Source organism: Rutidosis leptorrhynchoides, chromosome 1, assembly GCF_046630445.1.
Source record: "Rutidosis leptorrhynchoides isolate AG116_Rl617_1_P2 chromosome 1, CSIRO_AGI_Rlap_v1, whole genome shotgun sequence".
NCBI classification, from domain to species: domain Eukaryota; kingdom Viridiplantae; phylum Streptophyta; class Magnoliopsida; order Asterales; family Asteraceae; genus Rutidosis; species Rutidosis leptorrhynchoides.
In genome coordinates this window covers 124187679-124215125 of record NC_092333.1, presented here as the reverse complement: position 1 = coordinate 124215125, position 27447 = coordinate 124187679, and the positions used below count along the sequence as shown (strand labels likewise).

Sequence of the window (27447 nt, the reverse complement as noted above, 5' to 3'; positions counted from 1 at the left end):
TCCATTGTCATTAAATGATTACCGACCTATTAGCCTCATTGGGAGTTATTATAAAATCATTGCGAAATTACTCTCCAATAGGCTTAGGAAAGTAATCCCGTCTCTTGTTGGACATGAACAGAGTGCGTTTATAAAAGGGAGAAACATCCTCGATGGTGCGTTAATTGCAAATGAGTCTATTAGTTATTTAAAGCATAACCGATCCAAAAGCCTAATTTTCAAAGTTGATTTCGAGAAAGCATTTGATTGCTTGAATTGGGAGTTCTTATAGAGGTTATGGAACTAATGGGCTTTGGCTCCAAATGGAGAGGTTGGATTCATTCTTGTCTTAAATCGGCATCAATCTCGGTCCTTGTTAATGGTTCACCCACAAGCGAATTCAAGATGGAGAGAGGTGTCAGACAAGGAGATCCGTTATCCCCTTTTCTTTTCATAATTGCCGCAGAGGGGTTGAATGTCTTAGCAAAAAAGGCGGTTAGTAAAGGAAAATTCATGGGTGTGGAAATCGGAGCCGAAAAGATCCCCATCTCGCATCTTCAATACGCGGATGACACCATCTTCTTTGGTAAGTGGGATGTGGGTAATCTTCGGAATCTTTTCAAACTCCTAAAATGTTTTGAGATCACTTCGGGATTAAAAGTAAATTATCATAAAAGTAACTTATTTGGGATCGGGGTTGAAAATGTCGAAATTGAGAATATGGCTAGTATGTTTGGATGCAACTTTGGGTCTCTACCTTTCACTTATCTTGGTCTTCCGATTGGAGGTAAAATGAATAAGTTTGAAAGTTGGAATCCGGTTATCGATAAATTTGTAAAAAGACTCTCGGATTGGAAGGCACGTTCGGTGTCGTTTGGTGGACGCTTGACCCTTGTGAAATCGGTGTTGAATAGTCTCCTGTTGTACTACTTCTCGCTCTTCCGGGCCCCGCCATGTGTGGTTAAAAAACTCGAGTGTGTAAGACGTACTTTCTTTTGGGGTGGGTCGGGATCGAAGTCAAAAATTTCTTGGGTTAAATGGGATGAAACCCTTCTTCCTTTCGAGAAAGGAGGGTTAAACTTGGGGTCTTTAAAAAGTAAAAATCTAGCTTTGATCGGCAAGTGGTGGTGGAGGTTTAAGACCGAAACTAACTCCTTGTTGGTCAAAGTCATTTCTAGTATTTTTGGGTCTTCGGGGGGTTTATCTCATACATTTGATGCCAATTTATTTCCTTATATTTCGGTGTGGACTAATATTATCAAAGCAGGACAATCTCTTTTTGATCGTGGAATTCCTTTTCCTAGCTCCTTCATTCGGAAGATAGGAGACGGACTTTCAACTTCTTTTTGGAATGATTTGTGGGTCGGAAATGTGGTGCTTAAAAACAGATTCAATAGGTTGGCGCACTTGGAGTCTAATCTTGACGCAACAGTGGGCTCTCGGGTTGTACAACATGGGTCGGAATTATTTCTAAATGGGTGTTGGGTGAGGGATTTGAATGGTCGTTCCAAAAGTGAGATGGAAGAATTACAAGCACTTATCAAACTAGTTCCAATGCATACTGAGCAAGCTGACTCGTGGACTTGGAATATGAGTAATAATGGTGTCTTTTCAACCAATGTGCTATCAAAAATCATAGATGACAAAATTCTTCATGCAAATGTTTCTTCCTCTTTGGGTACCTTGCGCAACAAACTTGTGCCCAAAAAGGTTGAGGTGTTTGTTTGGAGGGTTCTTAAAAGTAGAATTCCGGTGTTCGTAGAGTTAGATAAAAGGGGGGGTCGACTTACACTCGGTCCGGTGTCCAAATTGTGACAAAGATATCGAAAGTGTTAGCCACTCCCTTCTATCTTGTGAGAAGGCTCGTGATGTTTGGAAGAGAATTTTTGATTGGTGGGGCGTCCCTCGACCTCCTAACTTGGTCATTGGTTCGCTACTTGATATCAATTCATCTTCTTCTTCTTTTTCTTTTTTTAATTCGGATTTGAGCAAAATCATTTGGCAAGCGGTGATTTGGACGGGTGCATATCTATTGTGGAAGAATCGAAACGAAAAAGTCTACAAAAACAAGATGTGGAGCGTACCGGTTGCAGTTTGTGAAATACAAGTTAAAAGTTTTGAGTGGGTGGGGAAAAGATGCAAGGAAAAGGTTATTGATTGGAATAATTGGTTACACAATCCTTGTGCTATCTTCTCCTAAATAATTGTCAATTGTATATCGTCTGTATATATTTGTTGCCATCTTGGCACCTTTCGCGATTGTAATGATGTGTACTTGGTAGTTGGCTAACTTGAGCGCTACCGCTTTGAGTTATTAATAATATATTTTCATTGCCTTTCAAAAAAAAAAAAAAACTTAACTGGTTTAAAAAATTACTTTTAAATACGGGCAACTACAAAGTAAAATAATAAATTTTGGTGTTTGATATCCTGATGTATAATCACACTTTTAAAACCAGTTATAGCAGCTTGTGTTTTTAACTTATTTGTTTAATGTTAGATTTTGTATATTAGTATTACTACTAAACATTATATAGACATATTAAATGTATTAAATGTATTATTTAGGAACAAGTTAAATATATTATTAAAGGATCAAGTTAAATATATAGAGAAAGTCATATTTAAATTGTAATTTAAAAGTAAATATTGTATAAATCTAGTTTCCATATAATTATAATTGTAATTTATCTTTTTTGTTTAAGTCTTGTACTTATTATAAATATCAATGAATTTCAATCCACGTCTGTGAATTATTTTCTAATATTAACTTTATCAAATTTTGTTTTTTTACCTTACGTGAATTTACTTTGAAATTTTTTACAGAATGTGTTCACGGTGGTTATCTTGTCTCTCACGTAAGCAGTCCGATCAACCCACGGCGGCGCCGGCTGCTGCCGGAGACTTAGATCTTGCATTCGAACTTCAATTGCAAGAAGCAATAAAACTCTCATCAACCGAACAATGTTCATCATCATCGAACGAAACGGAAGAAGTATTTAGGGTTTATTCCAAGGGTTTAGTGATGAATCAAACAGTTAAGAATATTAACATGAATTTTGCTGGTATTGGTGTATCTATTTTTGATTCTAATGGTATTTGTGTTTGTGAATTTGGGTATTCGTTTTTGGACAATGCAATTGGTGGTGGAAATAAGTCAGAAGATGATTTTATTGAACTTAAAGCTTTGATTGAAGCTATGGATGCTGCTGCTGCTAATATTGGAGTTAAATATGTGCATGTTTTCTCCGATAGATATTCGGTTTATCAATATGTAAGTTAACTTTAATTGAATTTATAAGGTCTCTAGCTCATGTGATGGCTCGCCTCTTTTTTTAACGAGAGAGAAATCAGAAGTTCGACTACAGTGAGGTGCAACATCCAAGTTGCCCCTTAACCTTTGAATTCCAACTAAAGGTGTCTTCCACACATCGCGTTGCGCGGCAGTGGGGAGAGGATTTTACCGCCCATGCTCTCGGATTGAGCCGTGTTTTCTCTTGGGAACACGTGGGTAGTTTAATCCCCTCTGAGTGATCCGAACTGCTCAGATGTTAAAAAAAAAAAAAGCTTAATTAAAATTTTAGGTGTATTTATATACTGTATTTGATTGATACTTTAATTGCTACTGCAGAAGATAAACGTGTGGGTGGTTTAATACTTTCTAGATGATCCCGATCTGCTTTAAAAAAAATCTTTAATTAAATTTATACATGTATTTAATTGATATAAAGTTATAAACCCTATAAACCCTAACCCTAACCCTAACTTACATATAAACAAATTCAATCATCTCGCATGGTTTATGCATTTGAGCATTGGGTACCAACAATTGAACAATTACACCACATTAGATGCACACATAACTCACTTTTACCCCTTAAAATTACTATCTTAACCACCTTTATGTTAATCTTTGGCAATGCAGCTTACTGGTAGAGATAAACCAACAAACGACAAGATTATAAAATTGGTTCACCAATTTAACATTATTCAAAAAAACTTTGCCCATTGCAAACTACGTCTCGAGAGCACAAACAATATGGAGTTCATTTATAAATTAGCAACTGACGCAATAGCTTCCGAGGCCACCAAATGGGCAGACGGTACTTATACCCAGACGTTTGTGGAGCAATGCAAAATTTGCTTCGAATCTATAAACAACAATCAAATGTTTACCGTTAACAAGTGTCTGCATCGATTTTGCTTCTCGTGTATGAGAAAACATGTAGAAGCAAAGTTACATCAAGGACAGTTGGCTAAATGTCCGCATGAAAATTGCAAATCGAAACTCGAAATCGAGAGCTGCAAGAAGTTTTTAAATCCGAAATTATATGGTATGTTTATCGTTAAGTTAAAAGAAGCTTGTATTCCTGTAGAACAGAGAATTTACTGTCCACATTCGAGTTGTTCTGCTTTGATGTCGAAGACTGAGGTACAAGAATATAATGCCACGTCATCATCTACGTCTGTTATAAAACCTGGAAAGCGAATATGTGTTAAATGCAATCGATCTTTTTGTATTGATTGTAACGTACCTTGGCATCATAATATTACATGCTCCGATTATATGAAGTCGTCCCAATATAAGTCTTCTAGCGCTGCAAAACTTACGTCTCTCGCAACAAAAAAAACATTGGCGTCAATGTATCAAGTGCAAGAATATCATTGAACTTGCAAAAGGGTGCTACCATATATATTGCAGGTTTTGTTATCTCATCTCTTTATTTGACTGGTTTATCTCACATATATACAAGGTTAAGGTTATAGAGGACGCGAGTCGGGGACGCGTCTGTCGGGACATTGGAGGGACGAGTCGGTCGTGACGGGGACGCAACGGGGACGCGTCGGGCGTTGACAAACGTTGACTTTTTAAAATAATTTTATTAAATATATATTTGTATATATAATATTATATAGAAATCTTTTAACCGTTGAACCTTTTTTTAGCCACGACGCGTCGGCTATGCCTAAAAGACGACGCGTCGGCTGCAACACTGATATATATATATATATATATATATATATATATATATATATATATATATATATATATATATATATATATATATATATATATATATATATATACTCTGTTGGAATTTGGGTTGTAGTTTGTTTCTAACGTGCCGCAGGCTAAGCTATAACGCAGAATAGTTTTAGGGATTAAATGGGCTGATTAGGTAAAAAGTAATTACTCAAATGCTTAAAATTTCCAAAATTGTTCTAATGAAAATAAGTTCCATTTGTTATAATAATAATAATAATATAGATATGGATAGTCAATTTTGGTGTATACATATAGTCAATTTTGGTACACAAAGTATGTATTTTTATATTGAGATTTTAGGCTATAAATACTCATGAATGCAAGCATTAAACTTGCACCATTTCTCACACTTACAAAGTGTTTCTTTCTTTCTCTCCATTATCATCTTTGTTCTTACACTTCATTATTAGTATTCTAAATCAAGAATCAAATCACTAAAGGTAGTTATAAGCCTACTGAATTATAACATCAAGAATCAAACCACTAAAGGTAGTTATAAGCCTACTGAATTATAACATCAAGAATCAAACCACTAAAGGTAGTTATAAGCCTACTGAATTATAACACGTTATCAGCACGATAATCTTAATACTAAATATGGTTGGCTCTGCCACCAAAATGATATATGGTCGGTTATACCACCAAAATGATATATGGTCGGTTATACCACCAAAATGATATATGGTCGGTTATACCACCAGAATGATATAGGTCGGTTATACCACCTGAAAAAATATATGGTCGACACTGTCGCCAAATTTTCATTTATGTTTACTAATATTTATATTTTTGTTATATAACATTTATTTATGATTGCTTACACATGGTCGACACTGTCACCTACTTATCATTTATATTATATTAAATTTATGTTTAATGTTTATATACTTATGAATATAAATTGACTCTAATTTATCATGATGTTTGTTTTAATTTTTGATAATAGAAAATGTCGAATCTGGAAAAGCTTAAATTTACTCCTTTAGAATCAACTGGAAACAACTACATGCCATGGGTTATAAAAGTAAAAATGCATCTTAAATCAATGGGCATTCTTGAAACCATAAATGAAAACAACACTTGTTCTGAAAAAGAACAAGCTACGGCATGTTGCTTTATTCATCAACATATTGATGAATGCTTACAAAATAATTATGTGACTGTAGAAGACCCCCATGTTTTATGGGAAGGTCTCAAAAGCAGATTCAATAATCAAAGAGAAATTTTACTTCCAGCTGCAATGGAACAATGGAGAACATTAAGGTTCCAAGGCTTTAAGAAAGTAAATGAATACAGCTCAGCTCTGTATAATACATGTTCACAACTTAAATTCTGTGGACATGAAATTAGTGATGCAGACATGATGGAGAAAACTTTCTCCACAATGAATGCTGCAAACATCACAGTGCAAAGAAATTTGAGAATGCTAAAGTTCAAAACATATCCTGAACTTAATTCATATCTCTTAGTTGCAGAGCAAAATGATGAGCTATTAATGAAAAATCAGCAATCCCGTCCTACTGGTACACTTGCAATCCCTGAAGCAAATACTGCAAATAATTATAAACAGGGACAAGGACGCGGGCAAGGTCGTGGTTATAATAACCATCACCATCATCATGCCAAAAGCCATAACTATGGTAGAAACCATCCTTATGGTAATGGTAATGGGCGTGGACGTGGTCGTGGTCGTGGCCGTGGTGGTCAAAGAAATAGTAATCCACGAAAATATAAATATCAACCACAAAACAAGCCCATTAAACAAGATGTTGAAGAAAATTCTTCTAAAAATTCTGAAGAATCTTGCTACAGATGTGGTAGAATGGGCCACTGGGCTAATACTTGCCGAACATCTAAACATCTTGTTAAGATGTATCAGGATTCGCTGAAAGGTAAAGAAAAGGAAGTAAATTTTGTGGATAATATTGATCCAACAGTCACTGAGAAACCATCTGATTTATATGAAGATTTCTTGAATGTTTAAGTTGTGTGTCTTTTGAAAAATAAACGATTTAATATCGTCTGTCTTTGTCATTATGTTTGCTAAATGTTTCAGTACTATCTATTTGCGTTTAAAATATTGTGTAATATTAATGTACTCACTATTTATTTCTTATATATGAAGTTCAATATGAATTTTGATGGAATACAACATCAATCAAGTGGTGGAGATCTCTGTATAGCAGACAGTGGAACTACACACACTATACTTAAATCCGAGAAATATTTTATTGATCTAAAACCAACGGAAGGAACTATACATACAATATCAGGACCTGCTAACTTGATAAAAGGGATAGGAAAGGCAAATTTCATACTACCAAATGGTACAAAATTTTTAATAAATGATGCCTTATTTTCTCCCAAGTCAAGCAGAAATTTATTGAGTTTCTCCGACATATACCTTAACGGGTATGATTATCAGTCAGTGACAACAGAAAATGAGAAATATTTAAGTATCACTGACAAGAGTCATGTGGTTGAAAAACTGCCAAGACTTAGTTCTGGATTACATTATACACATATAAATGTACCAGAAATACATATGGTAGTTAACGAAAAATATATTGATCCTGGTGTATTCAGTTTATGGCATAACAGATTAGGCCATCCAGGATCAACAATGATGAAAAGGATTATTGAATGTACTCATGGACATCCACTAAAGGATAGAAAAATCCATCATGATACAATGGTTCCATGTACATCTTGCTCTCTTGGAAAATTGATAACTAGACCCTCACCACTTAAGGTTGAGAAAGAATCACCAATGTTTCTTGAAAGAATTCAAGGTGATATATGTGGACCAATTCATCCACCATGTGGACCATTTAGATATTTCATGGTTCTAATAGACGCATCTAGCAGATGGTCTCATGTTTGTCTGTTATCAAGCCGTAATGTGGCATTTGCAAAATTTCTTGCCCAAATTATTAAATTGAGAGCTCATTTTCCTGATTACACCATTAAAAGGGTGAGACTTGATAATGCTGGTGAATTTACATCTCAAGCATTTAATGACTATTGCATGTCTATAGGAATTGTTGTTGAACATTCTGTTGCTCATGTGCATACACAAAATGGTTTAGCCGAGTCATTGATTAAACGTTTACAGTTAATCGCTAGACCATTGATAATGAGAACAAAACTCCCTGTATCTATATGGGGTCATGCAATTTTACATGCTGCTGCATTGATTCGCATCAGACCAAGTGCAAGTCATAAATATTCCCCCCTACAACTTGCTTTTGGTCAAGAGCCAAATATTTCCCATCTTAGAACATTTGGTTGTGCAGTGTATGTTCCAATTGCGACACCACAACGTACAAAAATGGGTCCTCAAAGGAGGTTGGGAATATATGTTGGATATGAAACATCTTCAATATTAAGGTATATTGAACCTATGACAGGTGACGTTTTTACAGCACGTTTTGCTGATTGTCATTTTAATGAAACATTGTTCCCTAGATTAGGGGGAGAAATGAAAAATAAAGAAAATGATGTTTCATGGTGTGAACCTCAATTAAAGTATCTTGATCCTCGCACAAAAGAATGCGAGACAGAAGTTCAAAAGATAATGCATATACAAGAACTTGCAAATCAATTGCCTGATGCATTTACAGATACAAAAACGGTGACAAAATCATATATACCAGCAGTAAATACTCCAGCTCGAATTGAAATTCCAAAAGCTGGCAATAACGTCACTCATGAATCTTTGCCACGTCAGAAACGTGGAAGACCAATCGGTTCAAAGGATAAAAATCCTCGAAAAAGAAAATCAGCTGATAATGAAGTAAAAGAAAGTGTTCAAGAAGAACCACAAATCAGTACTCCTACTGCAGAGGAGATTGATGATGTCAATACAGAAATTGCAATCAATTATGCATATTCAAAAATATTATGGAACCGAAATGAAATGAAAAATCTTGATGAGAAATTTTCATTTAATGTTGCATATGACATCATGAATAATGATGATGATCCAGAACCAACATCTATGGTTGAATGTCAAAATAGACATGATTGGGCTCAATGGAAAGAAGCAATACGAGCTGAATTAGAATCACTCAATAAAAGAAAAGTTTTCGGATCCATCATTCTCACTCCTAAAGATGTGAAACCTGTAGGATACAGATGGATTTTTGTCCGAAAAAGAAATGAGAAAAATGAAGTTACAAGGTATAAAGCTAGACTTGTAGCTCAAGGTTTTTCTCAAAGACCGGGAATTGATTATGAAGAAACTTATTCTCCTGTTATGGATGCAATTACTTTTAGGTACTTAATCAGTCTGGCAGTTTCTAAAAATTTAGAAATGCATCTCATGGATGTTGTGACTGCTTATCTATATGGATCACTTGATAGTGATATATATATGAAGATACCTGAAGGATTTAAGGTACCAGAAGCATCAAATGCAAAACCCAAAGAAATGTATTCGATTAAATTACAAAGATCTTTATATGGGTTAAAACAATCGGGACGTATGTGGTATAACCGATTAAGTGATTACTTGATAAGCAAAGGGTATACAAATAATCTTACTTGCCCTTGTGTTTTCATTAAGAAAACAACATCCGGATATGTGATCATAGCTGTTTATGTTGATGATCTTAACATCATAGGTACAAATAAAGAGATCCATGAAGCCATTCAACTTCTAAAGAAAGAATTTGAAATGAAAGATCTCGGAAAAACCAAGTATTGCCTTGGTTTACAAATTGAGCATATGCCTAATGGTTTACTTGTACATCAAACAACATATACTGAAAAGATTTTGAAACGTTTCAATATGGACAAGGCAAAACCATTAAGTACTCCTATGGTTGTTAGATCACTCAATGTTGAAGCTGATCCATTTCGTCCATGTGAAGATCAAGAAGACATTCTTGGACCAGAAGTACCATATCTTAGTGCAATTGGAGCTCTTATGTATCTTACAAATTGTACAAGACCTGACATTTCTTTTGCAGTTAATTTGTTGGCAAGGTTCAGCTCTGCTCCTACCAAAAGACACTGGAATGGGATCAAACACATATTTCGATACCTTCGAGGAACTACTGATTTAGGATTATTTTATTCTAACGAATCAAAACAAGATTTGGTTGGTTATGCAGATGCAGGTTATTTATCTGATCCACATAAAGCTAAATCTCAAACTGGATACGTATTCCTAAATGGAGGTACTGCAATATCATGGCGTTCTCAAAAACAAACACTTGTTGCTACATCGTCAAATCATGCCGAAGTGATTGCATTACATGAAGCTACTAGAGAATGTTTTTGGTTGAGATCAATGACACAACTCATTACTGATTCTTGTGGACTAGAACGCGATAAAAGTCCAACAACTATCTATGAAGATAATGCAGCTTGCATAGCACAGATGAAAGAAGGGTATATCAAAAGTGACCGAACAAAACACATACCACCTAGATTCTTCTCATACACTCAAAATCTCATTAAGGACAACCAGATTGAAATGAGATATGTGCAATCTAGCAAAAACTCTGCTGATCTTTTCACGAAAGCACTTCCAACTGCTATTTTCAGAACACACGTTCATAACATTGGCATGAGACATGTTCAAAAGATGTAACAGCTGAAGCGATGTCTACTTGAGGGGAGTCAACTCCATGCTGCACTCTTTTTCCCTTAGCTAAAGTTTTTTCCCACTGGGTTTTCTTTAGCAAGGTTTTTAACGAGGCAGTAATTTATAGTTGATCTTCAACAAAATAAAATTGCTATCCAAGGGGGAGTGTTATAATAATAATAATAATATAGATATGGATAGTCAATTTTGGTGTATACATATAGTCAATTTTGGTACACAAAGTATGTATTTTTATATTGAGATTTTAGGCTATAAATACTCATGAATGCAAGCATTAAACTTGCACCATTTCTCACACTTACAAAGTGTTTCTTTCTTTCTCTCCATTATCATCTTTGTTCTTACACTTCATTATTAGTATTCTAAATCAAGAATCAAATCACTAAAGGTAGTTATAAGCCTACTGAATTATAACATCAAGAATCAAACCACTAAAGGTAGTTATAAGCCTACTGAATTATAACATCAAGAATCAAACCACTAAAGGTAGTTATAAGCCTACTGAATTATAACACCATTTTAATTGTTCCAATGTAAGAGTTAATTTGCATAACTTGAAACCACAATAATTGTTGTAATCTCCGTTAAACTTATGATTAATGAAGTATAAGGTGCATACATAAAGAATAAAATGCTGATTTGTTGCTGATGAAAAATAGCAATCCCATATTTGCTGCTATCTAAGCTTCTAATTTGGAAATTTCATTGCAGATGTGGATATGAGTTTTGCTACACATGTGGTGCTGAGTGGATCAACAAGAAACCGACGTGCAAGTGTCCAATCTGGGATGAGCGTAACATTATAGACAAGCGTAGGCACGCATGAATTGATCATGCTGTTTATTAACATAACTCAACTTCGCTTCGTAGTTAGGATATCGTTAATACTTTGTCGAGGTTAACAATGATGTTTTTTTTTTTTACTACTACAACTACTAGCTAGATGCCAATTTATGCGCTCGAACCTAATATGTGCTGATCTATGGCGATTAAGGGGTGTTTGTATTTTCGTTTGGAACTTGATTATTTGATTATAACATTTACAAATCGGAAATTATCAGTTTTTGGTGTTTGCAAGATAAATAATAAAATCAATTGATTACGATTTGAGAGACTTAAAACGTGAAAATTAAAAACATCACCTTTTATTGTTGCAAAACATAATTTTTAAATTATTGCATATCACTTGATAAATTAATAAATAATCAGATTTACCAAACGCATAAGAGTCTGAGTATTGTGTTGTTAAACGCAAATCAATTTTCAAAATACAAATGCAAATCCCCTAAGAGTAACTACATTTTCGTATAACCACAACTTTTCTCCATATGTAAAACACAGTAACTATATATACACATGTCCAACCTTCCAACTAATTAAAAACATCAAATTCAAAACAAACAACCCTTCTAAAACAATCAAGCAAAAAACAGTTTTCTACCAAATGAACACAAATTATCTTAAAAAACCAAAAACAACAATCAAATCAACTAGAAATGTATCCGAGTGGGCCGCACCTTCTCCATCCTAGTCGCACCATACTGTTCACTATTGTCCATCCTCTTGTTATTCTTAAATGCACCACACGCGATGACATAAGCAATGACAAGCAAGATAAGAACAACAATGTTAATAACCGAAACCTTCCTCCAACTCTTCTTCAGGCTACCCAACACACCGGCCTTACATGAGTCGCAATTGTAGCACAATTGCTCTTGATCGTTTGACCACCTATTGCAGTCAAGGTTGGCCGGTAAAGTGGCTGCATTTACGGGGTTCCATACGGTCTCGTTTACGTAGATGTAACCGCACTCTGTTGGTGGCTTGCAACATCCAGACTGTTTAACCATCATATCAAACGAGTTAAATTTATATTAACTCGATGCAATATATGCGGTTAAATATTACACATTGGGTGCAACAAAACATTTTTTTTAACATCATTTACATTTTTAATCATCTAACATCTAACATTTGATATATACTCGGTACATAATATGATAATTGTCTATATATATATATATATATATATATATAAAGGGGCAGGAAGCGGGGGAAGCAAAAAAATTTTTTTTTCGATTTTTGAAAAAACTTTGTTCACGAACATTATAGATTGGATGAAAATAAGAACATTTAGAAAAGACACTTCGTGATGAATGTTATTATTTTGGCGGAAAAACGATCGACAAAAATAACATTCAAGATAATATTGTTCGTGAAGAATGTTAACCTTTTTTTTTTCATGTTTTGTGAAGTAAATTTAGCCCGATTTAGAGTTTAGGGTTTAGGGTTTGGTGTTTTGGGTTTATGGAATAAACTCAAAACACCAAACCCTACACCCTAAACCCTAAACTCTAAACCGTTCGTGTTAAAAAACTCGATCTAAATCTTAAATCTAAACCCTAAATTTCTAAACCCTAATATCTAAACCCTATAAACCCTAATATCTAAACCCTAATGTCTAAAACCTCAACATACGCTCGAAAAACACGATAATTGTTATATATTACTTCTTCGAGCGTTTTCCCGCCAAAATAATAACATTTATCACGAAGTGTCTTTTCTAAATGTTCTTATTTTCATCCAATCTATAATGTTCGTGAACAAAGTTTTTTCAAAAAACGAAAAAAAAAAAAAAATTTAGTTCCCCCGTTTCCCCCCGATTGGTTACTTCCCTCTTGATCCTATATATATATATATATATATATATATATATATATATATATATATATATATATATATATATATATATATGAGCAATGAAAGTGAAAGGAAAAAAATTGGTCCGATAAACTAAACCAATTTGAAAGTTGTAAACCGTGGTCCCATTTTGAATTAGTTTTTAAAGGATCAATGAACATTTGATCAGTCCTTTTTTCTCATATTTTGAGATAATTGTTTTTTATAATTAAAGTGAGACATGTTATAATAATAATAATAATATAGATATGGATAGTCAATTTTGGTGTATACATATAGTCAATTTTGGTACACAAAGTATGTATTTTTATATTGAGATTTTAGGCTATAAATACTCATGAATGCAAGCATTAAACTTGCACCATTTCTCACACTTACAAAGTGTTTCTTTCTTTCTCTCCATTATCATCTTTGTTCTTACACTTCATTATTAGTATTCTAAATCAAGAATCAAATCACTAAAGGTAGTTATAAGCCTACTGAATTATAACATCAAGAATCAAACCACTAAAGGTAGTTATAAGCCTACTGAATTATAACATCAAGAATCAAACCACTAAAGGTAGTTATAAGCCTACTGAATTATAACACGTTATCAGCACGATAATCTTAATACTAAATATGGTTGGCTCTGCCACCAAAATGATATATGGTCGGTTATACCACCAAAATGATATATGGTCGGTTATACCACCAAAATGATATATGGTCGGTTATACCACCAGAATGATATAGGTCGGTTATACCACCTGAAAAAATATATGGTCGACACTGTCGCCAAATTTTTCATTTATGTTTACTAATATTTATATTTTTGTTATATAACATTTATTTATGATTGCTTACACATGGTCGACACTGTCACCTACTTATCATTTATGTTATATTAAATTTATGTTTAATGTTTATATACTTATGAATATAAATTGACTCTAATTTATCATGATGTTTGTTTTAATTTTTGATAATAGAAAATGTCGAATCTGGAAAAGCTTAAATTTACTCCTTTAGAATCAACTGGAAACAACTACATGCCATGGGTTATAAAAGTAAAAATGCATCTTAAATCAATGGGCATTCTTGAAACCATAAATGAAAACAACACTTGTTCTGAAAAAGAACAAGCTACGGCATGTTGCTTTATTCATCAACATATTGATGAATGCTTACAAAATAATTATGTGACTGTAGAAGATCCCCATGTTTTATGGGAAGGTCTCAAAAGCAGATTCAATAATCAAAGAGAAATTTTACTTCCAGCTGCAATGGAACAATGGAGAACATTAAGGTTCCAAGACTTTAAGAAAGTAAATGAATACAGCTCAGCTCTGTATAATACATGTTCACAACTTAAATTCTGTGGACATGAAATTAGTGATGCAGACATGATGGAGAAAACTTTCTCCACAATGAATGCTGCAAACATCACAGTGCAAAGAAATTTGAGAATGCTAAAGTTCAAAACATATCCTGAACTTAATTCATATCTCTTAGTTGCAGAGCAAAATGATGAGCTATTAATGAAAAATCAGCAATCCCGTCCTACTGGTACACTTGCAATCCCTGAAGCAAATACTGCAAATAATTATAAACAGGGACAAGGACGCGGGCAAGGTCGTGGTTATAATAACCATCACCATCATCATGCCAAAAGCCATAACTATGGTAGAAACCATCCTTATGGTAATGGTAATGGGCGTGGACGTGGTCGTGGTCGTGGCCGTGGTGGTCAAAGAAATAGTAATCCACGAAAATATAAATATCGACCACAAAACAAGCCCATTAAACAAGATGTTGAAGAAAATTCTTCTAAAAATTCTGAAGAATCTTGCTACAGATGTGGTAGAATGGGCCACTGGGCTAATACTTGCCGAACATCTAAACATCTTGTTAAGATGTATCAGGATTCGCTGAAAGGTAAAGAAAAGGAAGTAAATTTTGTGGATAATATTGATCCAACAGTCACTGAGAAACCATCTGATTTATATGAAGATTTCTTGAATGTTTAAGTTGTGTGTCTTTTGAAAAATAAACGATTTAATATCGTCTGTCTTTGTCATTATGTTTGCTAAATGTTTCAGTACTATCTATTTGCGTTTAAAATATTGTGTAATATTAATGTACTCACTATTTATTTCTTATATATGAAGTTCAATATGAATTTTGCTGGAATACAACATCAATCAAGTGGTGGAGATCTCTGTATAGCAGACAGTGGAACTACACACACTATACTTAAATCCGAGAAATATTTTATTGATCTAAAACCAACGGAAGGAACTATACATACAATATCAGGACCTGCTAACTTGATAAAAGGGATAGGAAAGGCAAATTTCATACTACCAAATGGTACAAAATTTTTAATAAATGATGCCTTATTTTCTCCCAAGTCAAGCAGAAATTTATTGAGTTTCTCCGACATATACCTTAACGGGTATGATTATCAGTCAGTGACAACAGAAAATGAGAAATATTTAAGTATCACTGACAAGAGTCATGTGGTTGAAAAACTGCCAAGACTTAGTTCTGGATTACATTATACACATATAAATGTACCAGAAATACATATGGTAGTTAACGAAAAATATATTGATCCTGGTGTATTCAGTTTATGGCATAACAGATTAGGCCATCCAGGATCAACAATGATGAAAAGGATTATTGAATGTACTCATGGACATCCACTAAAGGATAGAAAAATCCATCATGATACAATGGTTCCATGTACATCTTGCTCTCTTGGAAAATTGATAACTAGACCCTCACCACTTAAGGTTGAGAAAGAATCACCAATGTTTCTTGAAAGAATTCAAGGTGATATATGTGGACCAATTCATCCACCATGTGGACCATTTAGATATTTCATGGTTCTAATAGACGCATCTAGCAGATGGTCTCATGTTTGTCTGTTATCAAGCCGTAATGTGGCATTTGCAAAATTTCTTGCCCAAATTATTAAATTGAGAGCTCATTTTCCTGATTACACCATTAAAAGGGTGAGACTTGATAATGCTGGTGAATTTACATCTCAAGCATTTAATGACTATTGCATGTCTATAGGAATTGTTGTTGAACATTCTGTTGCTCATGTGCATACACAAAATGGTTTAGCCGAGTCATTGATTAAACGTTTACAGTTAATCGCTAGACCATTGATAATGAGAACAAAACTCCCTGTATCTATATGGGGTCATGCAATTTTACATGCTGCTGCATTGATTCGCATCAGACCAAGTGCAAGTCATAAATATTCCCCCCTACAACTTGCTTTTGGTCAAGAGCCAAATATTTCCCATCTTAGAACATTTGGTTGTGCAGTGTATGTTCCAATTGCGACACCACAACGTACAAAAATGGGTCCTCAAAGGAGGTTGGGAATATATGTTGGATATGAAACATCTTCAATATTAAGGTATATTGAACCTATGACAGGTGACGTTTTTACAGCACGTTTTGCTGATTGTCATTTTAATGAAACATTGTTCCCTAGATTAGGGGGAGAAATGAAAAATAAAGAAAATGATGTTTCATGGTGTGAACCTCAATTAAAGTATCTTGATCCTCGCACAAAAGAATGCGAGACAGAAGTTCAAAAGATAATGCATATACAAGAACTTGCAAATCAATTGCCTGATGCATTTACAGATACAAAAACGGTGACAAAATCATATATACCAGCAGTAAATACTCCAGCTCGAATTGAAATTCCAAAAGCTGGCAATAACGTCACTCATGAATCTTTGCCACGTCAGAAACGTGGAAGACCAATCGGTTCAAAGGATAAAAATCCTCGAAAAAGAAAATCAGCTGATAATGAAGTAAAAGAAAGTGTTCAAGAAGAACCACAAATCAGTACTCCTACTGCAGAGGAGATTGATGATGTCAATACAGAAATTGCAATCAATTATGCATATTCAAAAATATTATGGAACCGAAATGAAATGAAAAATCTTGATGAGAAATTTTCATTTAATGTTGCATATGACATCATGAATAATGATGATGATCCAGAACCAACATCTATGGTTGAATGTCAAAATAGACATGATTGGGCTCAATGGAAAGAAGCAATACGAGCTGAATTAGAATCACTCAATAAAAGAAAAGTTTTCGGATCCATCATTCTCACTCCTAAAGATGTGAAACCTGTAGGATACAGATGGATTTTTGTCCGAAAAAGAAATGAGAAAAATGAAGTTACAAGGTATAAAGCTAGACTTGTAGCTCAAGGTTTTTCTCAAAGACCGGGAATTGATTATGAAGAAACTTATTCTCCTGTTATGGATGCAATTACTTTTAGGTACTTAATCAGTCTGGCAGTTTCTAAAAATTTAGAAATGCATCTCATGGATGTTGTGACTGCTTATCTATATGGATCACTTGATAGTGATATATATATGAAGATACCTGAAGGATTTAAGGTACCAGAAGCATCAAATGCAAAACCCAAAGAAATGTATTCGATTAAATTACAAAGATCTTTATATGGGTTAAAACAATCGGGACGTATGTGGTATAACCGATTAAGTGATTACTTGATAAGCAAAGGGTATACAAATAATCTTACTTGCCCTTGTGTTTTCATTAAGAAAACAACATCCGGATATGTGATCATAGCTGTTTATGTTGATGATCTTAACATCATAGGTACAAATTAAGAGATCCATGAAGCCATTCAACTTCTAAAGAAAGAATTTGAAATGAAAGATCTCGGAAAAACCAAGTATTGCCTTAGTTTACAAATTGAGCATATGCCTAATGGTTTACTTGTACATCAAACAACATATACTGAAAAGATTTTGAAACGTTTCAATATGGACAAGGCAAAACCATTAAGTACTCCTATGGTTGTTAGATCACTCAATGTTGAAGCTGATCCATTTCGTCCATGTGAAGATCAAGAAGACATTCTTGGACCAGAAGTACCATATCTTAGTGCAATTGGAGCTCTTATGTATCTTACAAATTGTACAAGACCTGACATTTCTTTTGCAGTTAATTTGTTGGCAAGGTTCAGCTCTGCTCCTACCAAAAGACACTGGAATGGGATCAAACACATATTTCGATACCTTCGAGGAACTACTGATTTAGGATTATTTTATTCTAACGAATCAAAACAAGATTTGGTTGGTTATGCAGATGCAGGTTATTTATCTGATCCACATAAAGCTAAATCTCAAACTGGATATGTATTCCTAAATGGAGGTACTGCAATATCATGGCGTTCTCAAAAACAAACACTTGTTGCTACATCGTCAAATCATGCCGAAGTGATTGCATTACATGAAGCTACTCGAGAATGTTTTTGGTTGAGATCAATGACACAACTCATTACTGATTCTTGTGGACTAGAACGCGATAAAAGTCCAACAACTATCTTTGAAGATAATGCAGCTTGCATAGCACAGATGAAAGAAGGGTATATCAAAAGTGACCGAACAAAACACATACCACCTAGATTCTTCTCATACACTCAAAATCTCATTAAGGACAACCAGATTGAAATGAGATATGTGCAATCTAGCAAAAACTCTGCTGATCTTTTCACGAAAGCACTTCCAACTGCTATTTTCAGAACACACGTTCATAACATTGGCATGAGACATGTTCAAAAGATGTAACAGCTGAAGCGATGTCTACTTGAGGGGGAGTCAACTCCATGCTGCACTCTTTTTCCCTTAGCTAAAGTTTTTTTCCCACTGGGTTTTCTTTAGCAAGGTTTTTAACGAGGCAGTAATTTATAGTTGATCTTCAACAAAATAAAATTGCTATCCAAGGGGGAGTGTTATAATAATAATAATAATATAGATATGGATAGTCAATTTTGGTGTATACATATAGTCAATTTTGGTACACAAAGTATGTATTTTTATATTGAGATTTTAGGCTATAAATACTCATGAATGCAAGCATTAAACTTGCACCATTTCTCACACTTACAAAGTGTTTCTTTCTTTCTCTCCATTATCATCTTTGTTCTTACACTTCATTATTAGTATTCTAAATCAAGAATCAAATCACTAAAGGTAGTTATAAGCCTACTGAATTATAACATCAAGAATCAAACCACTAAAGGTAGTTATAAGCCTACTGAATTATAACATCAAGAATCAAACCACTAAAGGTAGTTATAAGCCTACTGAATTATAACAAGACACTCTGTTTTATGCATGTGAATTGTTCCCCATAAAGCGTGCTGGACAACGTTTTTGGGTGTGGCAATTTTGTACTTCTCAGTGTGTTATGAAAAAGACAGGTAAACGAGTGTAACAAACTTTTTTTTCTTTTTTTTTTTTGGTAAAGAAAACGATAACATTAATAACGGATCCGAAGATCAACTCATACAACTGATACAATAGCTTCCATAAACGAGCTCTAGCTAGTAACAGACCTAATAAGACGGCTCACGAACAGGGTGAGAAATCACGTCCACTAACTAAAGTTATAACAAACAGGAAAGTTAAAATGCCAGCTATACTACACATAGACAATTAAGTAAATAAAGAAAAACACAACGGAAGCGATCGGGAGAACGCCGATCAGAGTGTAACTAACTTTTATTTGTACATTTAGCGCTAAAATTTATACATTGTATTAATTAATTGACAAAACTGCCAAATTGGTCCCTGTGTTCGTTCATTTTAGTCCAAATAGTCCCTCCCAATTATTCACTGCAATAACAGTCCTTATTTGTATTTTGGAGTCCCAAAATAGTCCTCGTGTTCGTTCATTTTAGCCCAAATAGTCCATAAGGAAGAAGAAGAATAGTTTGAATGTCAAATTCTCGTGTTTTGACATATATAAGTATATACGACAACTCTTTAACCTTCTTTTAACAATAATAAAAGGCGTGCTCAACTTATAAATTCGATTTTAAAGGTTGTAAAAGTTGCAACGTTGAAACGTTTAATTTGAATTATCAACCCGAATTACTCCTATAAAACAAGGTTCAACACATCAGGAAAATTTTAATTATTTTAATCATTGTATTTGGGTGAGTTGTAGTTGTATCCTCCATTCTAAATAAAACACCTGCATACCATGTCTATATCATGTCTGATGAACATGGCCTGTTGAATCCTTCAACACAGCAAGTATGATTCAAACTATTTAAAATGTAGGACTGGACTTCTACTCTTTTAGTAAGTTTATTCCTTTTTTGGTTCCTTAAACTGAGAAATTGTCGCACCTTAGTTTTTGAGCCCTTTTATCTTGTCTAGAGGTTGTGAAGTTATTTTACCATAAACCATTATGAAAATATGGGTTGTTTTTGTCTATGTAACTGAACAGCTGATCTTGACACCTTTAATTAAAATCGAATATATAAGTTGAACACACCTTTTATTATTGTAAAAAGAAAAAGAAGTTTAAAGATTTGTTGTATATACTTATATATATCAAAGCACGAGAGTTTGACATTCAAACTATTCTTCTTCTTCTTCCTTAAGGACTATTTGGGCTAAAATGAAGGAACACGAGGACTATTTTGGGACTCCAAAATGCAAATAAGGACTGCTATTGCATTAAATAATTGGGAGGGACTATTTGGGCTAAAATAGACGAACACAGTGACTATTTTAGCAATTTGTTCTAATTAATTACTTAATTTGTAATTTATTTTTTATTATTATTTTTTTTGTAATATATTACTTAATTTGTAATATAGTCGGTCATAGTGAGTGATAGTTAATATTAACGTGATGTTAATTTATCGGTATGTTAAATTAGAAAAAGTATGGTGTTAAATTAGAAAAAGTATGGTATTATATGGATAGAATGGTATAATCTCAAAACTACGTAAAGTGTTAAGTTTGACCGTCTACATGGTCGGTGAAGATTCAATAATTTTATGTGGCATTTTTTGTTTTCTTCCCACTTGCCACCCCAAATTAGCTCGCTTCTACTATAAAGTGCCAATCCTATATTCTAAAAAGTGCTTTAAAATGTATAATGAAAACATCTGTTACTCCTACTAAACAATCGGAATAAATACGTATACTTGTATAAAACTAAAGTAGCTGACAGATATCTCTAACGGTTTTGAGGGTCGTTACATTATGAGTCCATTATAATTGAATCACAAAATTTTATTTATCACCAAATTATAATACGTTACATAATTTAATGGAATATAACCTATTTTTGGGTAATTATTTATTAAATCTGACACCGACCTTATGAATTTAATAGGTGCACCTACAGAGACTGTCGATGTAGTGTATTTAGTACTCCACAAAACCAAGTTTCCACGAAATTCATTATTTTAATACACTACGTTTTACAATTACAACAAGCAACTAGCAAAATCAAGTGTTGGTTTCCAAACATTTCTTATGAAATTCACTTTCTTTCAGCAAACATAAACGGGGATAAAAGTAAAAAACTAATACTCCCGATTAATATATTATAGTGTTAACTCCAATCTTTTCTTTTCTCCGATTGTACGTTATTGTTTATATCATTGTATAGATGCGTGTAGCGACTTGTAATGTTATATTCCGGATAATAATAATAATACTTTTTGCTTTTCAAAAAAAAAAATAATCACTAAAAAAAGTTGTATCAACTAGGCGCAAAACTAATCCAAATGATTAAATAATAGAGTAAGTTCATATAATTGACTTGCTTTATTTTTTTTTCCGGCAAAAAAGATGAAATACATAAATTGAAAGATCATCATCAAAACAACCAACATACGAAGATTACAAGCAAATCTTCGACTTGCTTTATTTTTAAACCTAAATGATAATTATTACTCCGTACTTGTATTTAAATTTCCATTATATGACTTTTATCGCAAAAAAGTTTTTTAACTTTGTAAATAAAATCGTACACAGTATAACTTTATTTCACTTTCAGAGTTTCATATCTAAAAACTACAATCGAGTCCAACTTTAATTAACAATTACTTAATTAATACGTAGTATTATATAATATCGTATGAGTTGTAATCACTTGCATCTATAAATTTGCTTGAAAATAAAGGGACCAATGAGATGGCGACATGTGGCGCGAAAATCACATGTGATTGGAAAAAAAAATTCGAAAAATTTATTTTTTTAATTTTTTTTCGAAAATTTTTTTTTCAAATTTTTTTTCCGAAATTTTTTTTTTCGAAATTTAAAAAAAAAAAAATCATATGTGATTATGCATGTTAATCACATGTGATTGTAAACCCAATCACATGTGATTGTAAACCCAATCACATGTGATTATGCATGGCAAATCCAAGCACATGTGATTGTAAAAAAAAAAAATTTAAATTTCAAAAAAAAAAATTTCAAAATTTTTTTTTTAAATTTTTTGCAATCACATGTGATTTTCGCGACACGTGTCGCGCTCTCATTGATCCCTTGAATCTCAACTTAATTTATGGACTCAAATGAATATTCCTCTATATTATTTACTTAAAGGATTAGAAAAAAAAAATGAGACAAACCTGAACAGGATTCAACTTCCGTAGATAATACATATCAGCAGTTTCCGGATACCCACCAATAACCCGACCCGTTTTAGCACACGTTTTCGAATCATGAATACAAGATCTAATCTTACCCCAATAACTATCACTAACAACCCGATCTTTAAGCCAGCCGGAATAATCCTCCAAATAATAATCAGGGTAAACCCGGTTCAACATATGTCTACCGGATCCTTTATCCGTAACCGCATAAGCAAAAATAATAAACCCGATTAAAACAGCAATAATAACAAACATAGCCCATAGGTAAAGGTACATGAGGAAAGTGTTTCTATAACACGCGCCAGCGATACCCGCGAGTGAAACAACCATGATTGAAACACCGATGACAATAATAGGCCATTGTAAGAAAGAGATGCAATCAGTGTTGTTTGCGCGCGTGGAGAGCCAAATGCCACCTCCGAGAATGGGGATGGAAAGAAGGAAAGTGAGGAAGTTTAGTGAGCCAATTAGATGGTTAGTTGATCTCATGTTTGTTTGTGGGTTGGTGTTTGAATCTGAATATGTATGTTAGTTTGCAGGTGTTGTGGTATTTATATTTATGTATTTATATGGAATATATATATGTGAAAAGTAAAGTCGAGGGTGATGGAGATTATGGAAAAGGTGGGAATAATATGTAAATGAAGGATGATTCTAACACACCCTTTTTTGATCTTCACACACCTATTTTAACCTTTTACTCTTCTAATAATACTCCATTTCTTTAAATTGGTGTGTGAGGATCAAAAAAGTGTGTGTGAGAATCATTTCCCTATGTAAATTGAGACGTAGCAATGACACCTTTTTTTTTAGAGGTCATCATTTCGACTCTCGAGTAAAACATTAGACACAAGGTAATTTGTGACTTTAAATCGCATTTCGCACGTTGCGTTGCAAGGGGCAGCGGAGATAAGGTTTTATCAGTCATGCCCGCAAATTAATCCAGATTTACTCCAGAATGATAGTTGGGGCGGGTTATTAACCGCATAAAATGAATGTGGGGCTAATTTAGTCCCCTTAATGATTTCAAACTTCTGTTTATAATATATATATATATATATATATATATATATATATATATATATATATATATATATATATATATATATGATCAAGCATAGAATAATCGGGTTGGGTTCGGTCCATGCTTGACATCAATGAAGGGGGTTTAAGGGTCAATTGGGTTTAACTCTCCGGTCTGGAGTACCGTGAATAACCCCTTGCGAGATGAGGATCTCAGCAGGGGTAGTTAAACATAGACCCACCATCGACGGGTAGCCCGGTTAATGATGGCTCGCGCTAGGTTGTGGGGTTTGTGTTCATGGAACATTACCTGTATATCAAGAGTATCTAGTGAAATGCTATGAGTCCGGTAGCGCGGGTATAATTGCGCTATGCGCTATTGTCAATAGTGTGTGTGTGTGTGTGTGTGTGTGTGTGAAGTGAATTCCAGATCCCTTATGATGTGGACGAAGTCCTTTATTTATAGGGCAATCCTTCTTGTCTTTTATCGCCACATAATAAGGTTAAAAGAATCGAGGTCTGCCAATAGTACATCTTCGAGTAAGCTGATCCGACAAAAGCAAAAAGTGTTCTTGTCGGACTTGTCCTTTTGTCTGTCAGGTGTCCTCTGCCAGCTACAGCGTCGCCTGACATGTGTATGCCGCCAATGCGCACGTCTGGGATTGGCGCCATGAATGTCACTATAGCGCTATATGCCTTAGCGCGCGGGGACTGCGCATGGTGTTGAACTCAAGTTGTAACTACCGTCCGTCCACTCTTTTCCAAGCGCCTTCGCTTTCTTCTTCATTTACTTGAATAAAGCTTTTTGTCCTGCTGCATTAAATGCAAGGAAATTGAGGCGACGTTTTGTCAGTTGCTGAAACGATCCGTCCTAATCAATAAGAACGAATACAATAACATATGATTACATCGCGAGGTACTTGACCTCTATATGATACATTTTACAAACATTGCATTCGTTTTTAAAAGACAAACTTTCATTACATTGAAAGTTGGCGGCATGCATACCATTTCATAATATATCCAACTATAATTGACTTAATAATAATCTTGATGAACTCAACGACTCGAATGCAACGTCTTTTGAAATATGTCATGAATGACTCCAAGTAATATCTCTAAAATGAGCAAATGCACAGCGGAAGATTTCTTCAAACCTGAGAATAAACATGCTTTAAAGTGTCAACCAAAAGGTTGGTGAGTTCATTAGTTTATCATAATCGATCATTTCCATAATTTTAATAGACCACAAAATTTCAATTTTTCCATAAATATCATTCTCATATCAGGCATTTCGCAAACTGCGTAGAGATAAAAATTCATTCATATGGTGAACACCTGGTAACCAACCTTAACAAGATGCATATAGAATATCCCCATCATTCCGGGACACCCATCGGACATGATAAACTCGAAGTACTAAAGCATTCCAAATTTCAGAATGGGGGTTGTTAGTTCCCGTAGATCTACCTTTAGGATTCGCGTCAATTAGGGGTGCACTAATTCTCAAAATTAGTGATGTTCCCTAATTCTTAGGCTACCAAGCTAAAAGGGGCATATTCGATTTCGATCATTCAACCATATAATTTAGTTTCAATTACTTGTATCTATTTCGTAAAACAGTTATAAAACAGCGCATGTATTCTCAGTCCCAAAAATATATATTGCAAAAGCATTTAAAAAGGGAGCAAATGAAACTTACAATACTGTATTTTGTAGTAAAAATACATATGTCGACACTGAACAATGCAGGGTTGGCCTTGGATTCACGAACCTATATCATTCATATATATATTAAAATATATAATTGTATTTACATAAGCTTATATATATTATTACTAATAATCATACTTGTGATATTACGTGTTATATAGATAAATTTAATATATTTAAATGTATATGTTTTATATCACTAATATTTATTATAATATATTAATAATATTAATTTATATTAAGGTTTATAATAAAATATATATATTTATATATTAATTGATATATTTTATATATATCTTAGTTAGTATCATTTTAATAACAAAAATATAGTGATATGTAATATTAATATTATTGTAATGTATTCTTTTTATAAAAATATCCATTCGTAATAATACTTCATTTTAGCCATAAAATTGAAATGTCCCGTTCTTATTGATTAAAAACGTTCCATATTAATTGATTTCGTTGTGAGGTTTTGACCTCTATATGAGACGTTTTTCAAAGACTGCATTCATTTTTAAAACAAACCATAACCTTTATTTCATAGATAAAGGTTTTAAAAAAACTTTACGTAGATTATCAAATACTGATAATCTAAAATATCCTGTTTACACACGACCATTACATAATGGTTTACAATACAAATATGTTACAACAAAATAAGTTTCTTGAATGCAGTTTTTTTTACACAATATCATACAAGCATGGACTCCAAATCTCGTCCTTATTTAAGTATGCGACAGCGGAAGCTCTTAATAATCACCTGAGAATAAACATGCTTAAAACGTCAACAAAAATGTTGGTGAGTTATAGGTTTAACCTATATATATCAAATCATAATAATAGACCACAAGATTTCATATTTCAATACACATCCCATACATAGAGATAAAAATCATTCATATGGTGAACACCTGGTAACCGACATTAACAAGATGCATATATATAAGAATATCCCCATCATTCCGGGACACCCTTCGGATATGATATAAATTTCGAAGTACTAAAGCACCCGGTACTTTGGATGGGGCTTGTTGGGCCCGATAGATCTATCTTTAGGATTCGCGTCAATTAGGGTGTCTGTTCCCTAATTCTTAGATTACCAGACTTAATAAAAAGGGGCATATTCGATTTCGATAATTCAACCATAGAATGTAGTTTCACATACTTGTGTCTACTTTGTAAATCATTTATAAAACCTGCATGTATTCTCATCCCAAAAATATTAGATTTTAAAAGTGGGACTATAACTCACTTTCACAGATTTTTACTTCGTCGGGAAGTAAGACTTGGCCACTGGTTGATTCACGAACCTATAACAATATATACATATATATCAAAGTATGTTCAAAATATATTTACAACACTTTTAATATATTTTGATGTTTTAAGTTTATTAAGTCAGCTGTCCTCATTAGTAACCTACAACTAGTTGTCCACAGTTAGATGTACAGAAATAAATCGATAAATATTATCTTGAATCAATCCACGACCCAGTGTATACGTATCTCAGTATTGATCACAACTCAAACTATATATATTTTGGAATCAACCTCAACCCTGTATAGCTAACTCCAACATTCACATATAGAGTGTCTATGGTTGTTCCGAAATATATATAGATGTGTCGACATGATAGGTCGAAACATTGTATACGTGTCTATGGTATCTCAAGATTACATAATATACAATACAAGTTGATTAAGTTATGGTTGGAATAGATTTGTTACCAATTTTCACGTAGCTAAAATGAGAAAAATTATCCAATCTTGTTTTACCCATAACTTCTTCATTTTAAATCCGTTTTGAGTGAATCAAATTGCTATGGTTTCATATTGAACTCTATTTTATGAATCTAAACAGAAAAAGTATAGGTTTATAGTTGTAACACCCCGTTTTCCCCGT

The 27447-nt window shown here is 33.6% G+C and overlaps 1 protein-coding gene across 1 annotated transcript; it reads right to left on the bottom strand.

Moving 5' to 3' along the window:
* Positions 1-11966: 11966 nt before the first annotated feature.
* On the bottom strand, positions 11967-23326 carry LOC139864637 (tetraspanin-3-like). Its single transcript, XM_071853216.1, has 2 exons — positions 22783-23326; positions 11967-12478 (listed from the first exon to the last, which is right to left on the bottom strand). Exons 1-2 carry the CDS (start codon positions 23293-23295, stop codon positions 12131-12133), a joined length of 861 nt encoding a protein of 286 aa, XP_071709317.1. The 5' UTR covers positions 23296-23326; the 3' UTR covers positions 11967-12130.
* Positions 23327-27447: the final 4121 nt, after the last annotated feature.

Excerpts from the sequence above, each read along its gene's own strand:
- LOC139864637 (XM_071853216.1), bottom strand. The coding sequence starts at position 23,295 with ATGAGATCAACTAACCATCTAATTGGCTCACTAAACTTCCTCACTTTC. Across the intron at positions 12,479-22,782 it reads GGAAGTTGAATCCTGTTCAG|TCTGGATGTTGCAAGCCACC; the intron begins GTTTGTCTCATT and ends ATGGTTAAACAG.